Genomic DNA, 6,914 nt, shown 5'->3' with positions numbered 1-6,914 from the left:
CGGAGCAGTGGGCAGCCATTTATGCTGTGGCGCCCGGAGAGCAGTTGGGGGTTCGGTGCCTTGTTCAAGGGCACCTCAGTCGTGGTATTGAAGGTGGGAGAGAGCGCTGTACATTCCCTCCCCCCACCCACAACCCCTGCCGGTACGAGACTCGAACCCGCAACCTTTGGGTTACGAGTCCGACCATTAGGCCACGACTTCCGCCAGAGTCTGTGTATGTGTTTTTTAAAATAAATACAACCACTCAAGAGGTAACAACAATTTGTACAATTCTGAAAAAGTCATTTCTCAAATACATGTTGAGTACTTATTTTGTTATTATTTTCCTTTATTCACTCCAGGATTTGGGAATATCTCACCTCACACAGAGGGTGGACGCATCTTCTGTATTATCTTTGCCCTGTTGGGAATTCCTCTGTTTGGATTCTTGCTGGCAGGAGTGGGAGATCAGCTTGGAACAATCTTCGGAAAGGCAATTGCGAAAGTGGAGGGGATGATTGATGTGAGTTAAAGCAGTCTTTTATATATTTATGCATTGATATTAACTATTAGTACAGTCAGTCCAAAATCATTTTACATTTATGTAATTTACATCAGACATGACATCAGAAGTGAGTACAGATTATTCCAAATTGTAAAGTTGACAAGTATGTCCTATTGTTTTAAACAACCACTTAATGAAGACTATATTGAAGATACCAGTCCTAAAGTATAAACTCAATGCAACAAAAGTCAGTAGTGCCCAGTCCTATTCCTGGAGATTACCTTTATGCAAAGTTCAGCTCCGACCCTGATCAACCACACATGAACCAGCTAATTAAGATCTTCATGAGCACCTGATTAATTCCAGACAGGTGTGTTGGAGTAGGACTGGACCTGAACTCTGCAGGTAGATACAGTAAGGGTGCTTCTCAATATCTCTCCTCGTTTCCTCGCTCCTCCGTCCTCCATCCTACGACCCGGAAACCGATCGAGCTCAGCCATTTTGAAGGACATCTCAATTCTCTAATTGCACCGCGAGGATCGAGGAGTGAGAAGTGAGGAGGCTTCCTGAGGAGTCATGAGCGAGGATACACAAGTGTTTTATCGACTAAACGTGACGCACGTATACATTCTCCTCCCCATTCAAATCTGTTGTAATCATTTTAATTAATATTTTACCTTTGCCGTTTAAATAAACCATACATGTCATATATTTCAAACAGGGCATCTTGCTTTATTAATATTTATTATGAGTGTCTTAAATAACAAACTTTAACAACATGAGGGCAGATCCCTTTAGCCCAGCTGATGACGCTTTGAAGTGATGCTAAAGGGAGCGAGGATATATCATTTCACTTGATTCAATTCCTCCATCCTCGTGTCTTTTCCTTGCGTCCTTCCCTCGCATCCTGAAGGGGAGGATGCACAAATAAGAATTGAGAAGCACCCTAGATCTCCAGAAATAGGATTGGGCACCCCTGAAAAGTGAATACACCTGTGAGTGAGTACATCTGTGATTTCCTAACTGCGTGAACATGTCTGCATTGTGGCTCCATAGAGGAATTAAAATATCTGATTGTAAGACTTAATAAAAATGTAAAAGAGTACAGGAAAATTGGTTACAAATTAAAAACAGTCGAAACACAATTGCAGCAGAAATCAGAAGGTACGAATGAGCCATATTACCATTAATCAGAGCCGCAGTGGCCATCCTCCTAAAATAATTACACAGGCAAGTGTGCTACTTGCACACTTGCACAGTCTTGCTCTGAAAAACAGACAGGCAAGTGCTTCAGACCCAGCTCAGGGTTTATTAATATAAATCAGAATTTCTGTAACCGCTCAGACAGTGCACAGGAGATTTGTAAAGTGCATGAGTAGCTATACGTCACATCACATTCCCAACACTGCAGACCATCCCAGTCTTCTACCCATGCTCTGTCCACAGCCCTTCACAGCTGATAAAGTCACTTTCAGCTTTTCTATACTTGCTCTCTTTTGACTTCCTGTTTGTACAGCATGATCAAAGGCAGCACAGATGGAAGCACACTGTCTTCACTAAGTGCTCTTGCTACTCATTGATCAAACATGTTCCACTTAATTAATTGTATTTTAATTTGGTCTGTTCAGGAGTTTATGAAAGCCATTTCATTAAAACAGGTCACATTTCTCAAAGTGGACACTTCAACTAGATAGCGTAACACGTAATAGGTAACACAATAACTACCGAACAATTATCAGCCCTTCACAGCTGATAAAGTCACTTTCAGCTTTTCTATACTTGCTCTCTTTTGACTTCCTGTTTGTACAGCATGATCAAAGGCAGCACAGATGGAAGCACACTGTCTTCACTAAGTGCTCTTGCTACTCATTGATCAAACATGTTCCACTTAATTAATTGTATTTTAATTTGGTCTGTTCAGGAGTTTATGAAAGCCATTTCATTAAAACAGGTCACATTTCTCAAAGTGGACACTTCAACTAGATAGCGTAACACGTAATAGGTAACACAATAACTACCGAATATTAAACTATTAAAATGAGCCAGAGAATGAGAACCATCAGAAATATAAATAACTGATTGAGATATGTGACCAAACCTTTCCCACAATTTAATCGGCTGTTACATTTTCAAAATACCAGTTTAAAATAACACACATCACACATGATAACTAGAGTGCTCTTAACACAAATGCACCATTTCGTCTTCTCATCATTTAATTAAAAATCATGACATTGCATGTTTAATTACTCCCCCTAACTCCCCCATCCTGACAGCATAATGCAATATCTATTAAGTATTTATTTAACTTAGGGCGCTGCATTCTGAGGGTCTTTATTATTCAATATTTCATATTGCCTTATTTTTACAATTATATTTATAAATATCTCATGGTTTTGACAGGAACAGGCATTTGTAGTCTTGATACTTGAATATCCTCTGTATTCCATATTTCACCTATGAATTCAGTAATGTCATATAGGCTTGCCATGATTATAAGTGGGTCCTATTAGTTAGCAACACTAGGATCACAAAAAGCGTATAGCATATGGAAATCCTGCTGAAGTCAAAGTAGGTTTGTTGACATTTATCATTCATGTGGCCAGTAAACAGTAAAACAATTTCAGAAATTTCAAAATTACAGTAGTTATAGTGTGATATTGACCCATACTGAGTGACAGACAATTAAAAAAAAAAAGTACTTTCTTATTTTTTGAGAAATAGCAGAAGCAGCTGGAGATTGCAACCAAACATATCTCTGAACATCTTGAACTATTAATCCTAAATAATTCACTTTTTCATAAACCTTAATTTTTTTCACTTCAGCTTGTTTTGTCCCTGGAAGGAATAGGTCAGTGTTTTTATTAGTACTCCCTAATGCAATTAATTTAAAGGTGCACTCAGTGGGTGCTTCTTACTATGCTAATAAATGTTTCCTCGCTTCCCCATCCTGTGACCAGAAAATCCATTGTCTGCCATCATGAAGGATGTATTAATTCTGTAATTGCACCACAGTTGACCTTACAACAGCATTTTACTTAATCATGGCCATTGCTTTTCACAGGAAGGTACTTTATCTATATCTATCACAAAATTATGTTACACAATGGCTTGTTCACTGATGTACCGGATGATTTTGGAATAAATTACTTCAAATGCAGTTTATCACTGCAAGAAAAAAAATCACAAAGCTAGATGCATAAACACTTTCAAAGACAAATGTCCCAGCTATTGCTAAATTTACCATTAATGTGTGGTATAACAACTCAATCAGGTGTAGCTAATCATCTTCTCAATGGCACACAAAGCCATTTGACTTTCAACTGTGATCAGCTGTGGTCATTTTGATCCGCTCGGCATAAAAAGAGATTTCCTGGAGCATTTCAGTCCTTAGTAGTGCAGCTGACAAAGACAATCAACTATCGGTGGCAAGACACTGTCAAAAGATCTCCGGGATAAAGTTGTGGACAGGCACAAGTCCGGAGATGGATACAAATTTTGTAAAGCTTTTATCAATGCCTAGAAGCACAGTGAAGTATGTTATTAAGAAGTGGAAGGTATTTGGTACAACACAGACCCTTCCTGGATCAGAACGTCGCTCCAAACTGGATGAAAGAACCGGAGGAAACTGGTCAGAGAGGCAACCAAGAGGCCGACAGCAACTCTGAAACAGCTGCAGGAATTTATAATAAAGAGTGGTCATTGTGTGCATGTGACAATAATATCACAAATTCTCCACAAATGTGGCTTGTATGGGAGGGTTGAAAGAAAAAAGCCACTCCTCAAGAAAGGCCACATGCAGTCACGACTGAGCTTTGCCAAAACACACCTTGAAGATTCTGAGGCAGATGAGACTAAAATTGAATTATTTGGCCTTATTAACCCCAAACAATATGTCTGGCAGAAATCCAATACAGCTCACCATCCAAATAACAGCATTCCTCCAGTAAAGCATGGATGTGGTGATCTCCTGTTGTGGGGAGTTTCTCTGCAGCAGCAGAGACTGGAGCACTTGTCAGGATAGAAGGAAAAATGGATGGGGCAAAATACAGTCAAATTCCTGAGGAAAACCTGCCTTCTGCCAGAAAGTTGTCAATGGGAAGAAGGTTTACCTTCCAAAGATGCGAATTTAACTTGTGCGCAAAACTGGAATATTGCTTTCAGAGGTGGATGACTGCTATTTGGGAACGCAGTCGTGTAAGACAGTTATACAGGAATACTTTGATGACAGACATTGCTCAGGCATTTCAGAATGACCAAAACAACATTTCAGATGCTGTGCAGCGAGATCGGTCTGCTGGTTAGTCAAGTTATCCTGTCCCATCGTGCAAAGTCACATGACTTTTTTGATGCGCATGGTGGAATTTATTTGGTAAATGTGTTTCCATTTTTCTTATCGGATAAAAAGTTTATCCTACTCAGTTGTGCGCATAAGTTTTTTTTAATGTGCATTTTTAGAATTAATGCGCATTTTGGCATTTCCATCCAGCGGTTTTTTTTTTTTTTATGCGATATTCCAAAATGCGCATAAAAAGAAGTGGCTGGAAACCCAGCTAATGACCCAAATCACACAGCAAAACTGAGCACACAGTGATTGAAGGAGAAACAGGTGAATGTCCTTGCATGGCCTAGTCAGAGCCCAGACTTAAACCCCACTGAAAATCTGTGGAATGACTTTAAGACTGCAGTCCACAAACGCTCACCATCAAATTGAACTGAACTTGAGCAGTTCTGCAAAGAAGAGCGGGCAAATATTCCAAAGTCTAGATGTGCAAAGTTAGAGACAAATCCTAACAGACTAAAGGCTGTAATTAAAGCAAAAGGTGCTTCAACAAAATACTGACACAAGAGCGTGATCCTTTTTCCAACTCCAACTTTTCTGACATGTTGGTGTTATATCTTTACTTATGTTACAAGTTGCACTGAGTAAATACAACTGGATAAAACAAAAACTGTGTCCATCTTCATTTCAGGCTGCAAAGCAACACAATGTCATTATTTTATAGGGGGTGATTCTTTTCTATACCCACTGTATATTAAGTGTTGTACTGAAAATAAAATTATGTTAAGAGTTACAGTTGCTGTGAGTGAAAGTGAACGCATTACATAGATAAAAGGGAGGTGTACTGATAGGGACTTCAATACCCCAAATGCATAAGCAAGGTAGTGTACAAGGAGGTGTCGGGAAAGAGAGAGGAAGGAAAGAATAAACAGTGACCTGGGGAGATGCACACAGGTGTCGGGAATCTTGTTTAATGTCCTAATTGCAGTGATGATACTGTACAACTAGCTCCATGTAAAATGAAACCGCTTTATTAAAAGATGTCTGGAGTCTTCGTCTTGTTAGTGTAATGATTTTTCTCAAAAGTGTTTTTCATTATGCGTAAAATGTTTTTAATTACCAAAAAATTAGAGTGCATCTCGAAATGAGCAGAAACCGACTACACTGTACTTTACATACACTCACATTCAGTGTGAGTGGGTTTAGTGTGAAACCCCTGGACATCTCTTTAGCAGAATATTGTAGAAGACACAGAGATGGGCTCTTTTTATTTGGGGCATTGTACTTAGGCTTTTTGGGCCCCTGCCTTATCACAGCTTTACAATGTCTAAAGCAGGGGTGTCCAATCCTGCTTCTGGAGGGCCAACGTCCTGAAGAGTTTAGCTCTAGCTTGCTCACCAGGAAGTTTATAGTGTGTCTGAAGACCTTGATTAATTTGTTCAGGTGTATTTAATTATGGTTGGTTAAATTGGTAAACTCTGAAGATTAGTGGCCCTTCAGGGACAGGTTTGGACAGCCCTGGTCTCAGAGTAGGGGTTTCCAGTTCTGCTCCTGGAAGGCTACCCTCCTGCACAGTTTAGTTCCAGCACACCTGCCTAGAAGTTGTTAATGATCCTTGAATAGCTGGTACAAGTGTGTTTAAGACTGCGTTTACACTGGCACAAAAAATCCGATCTTTCGCTCACATCTGACACAGATCGGAATTTGTTGCACACGTGTAAACACAAAAAACCCGCACGAGATCCGATTTTTTTTGCATCCGATCTGAGCCACTTCCAAATGTGGATTTTAATCGGATACACATCTGATATCTGGACATTCGACCTACGTCTAAACACACATATCCAATTCTCCACAGAACTCCCAATGCGAGGGCGACACGTTTGCTCATAAAGATTTTTAATGGCGTTTTAATGCCGGCGTGCTGTATGCGCTCGCATTTTATTGAGATGGAAACTTATAGGTAAGAAATTGCACATTCAGGAGCTGATTTTCAACCCCTGAATTTTGAAAATACAACAGCTAAAAGCTACATATATTTCTCAGCAATGAATTGATAATTTAGCAGTTTTTGTAATTAAACCGACAAGCTTGTTTGCAATGCTTCACAATCGCTCGCTCGCACGTGGGTGCATGCGTTCGTTCGTT

At 39.7% G+C, this 6,914-nt stretch overlaps 1 protein-coding gene across 1 annotated transcript in view; it reads left to right on the top strand.

Annotated features, from left to right (window-relative positions):
* Positions 1-6,914, top strand: part of LOC107707328 (potassium channel subfamily K member 2-like) — a 22,069-nt gene that overhangs the window by 11,625 nt on the left and 3,530 nt on the right. Inside the window, exon 3 of the mRNA XM_016511319.1 lies at positions 342-502. Coding sequence (XP_016366805.1) covers positions 342-502 — 161 coding nt within the window. The remainder of the gene's footprint in view (positions 1-341; positions 503-6,914) is intronic.

The sequence above is a fragment of the Sinocyclocheilus rhinocerous genome, unplaced genomic scaffold (genome assembly GCF_001515625.1).
Source record: "Sinocyclocheilus rhinocerous isolate Xijiao unplaced genomic scaffold, SAMN03320098_v1.1 scaffold1677, whole genome shotgun sequence".
Taxonomy (NCBI): Eukaryota; Metazoa; Chordata; class Actinopteri; order Cypriniformes; family Cyprinidae; genus Sinocyclocheilus; species Sinocyclocheilus rhinocerous.
The sequence above is the reverse complement of the archived record's forward strand: the minus strand, read 5'-3'. Positions and strand labels throughout refer to the sequence as shown.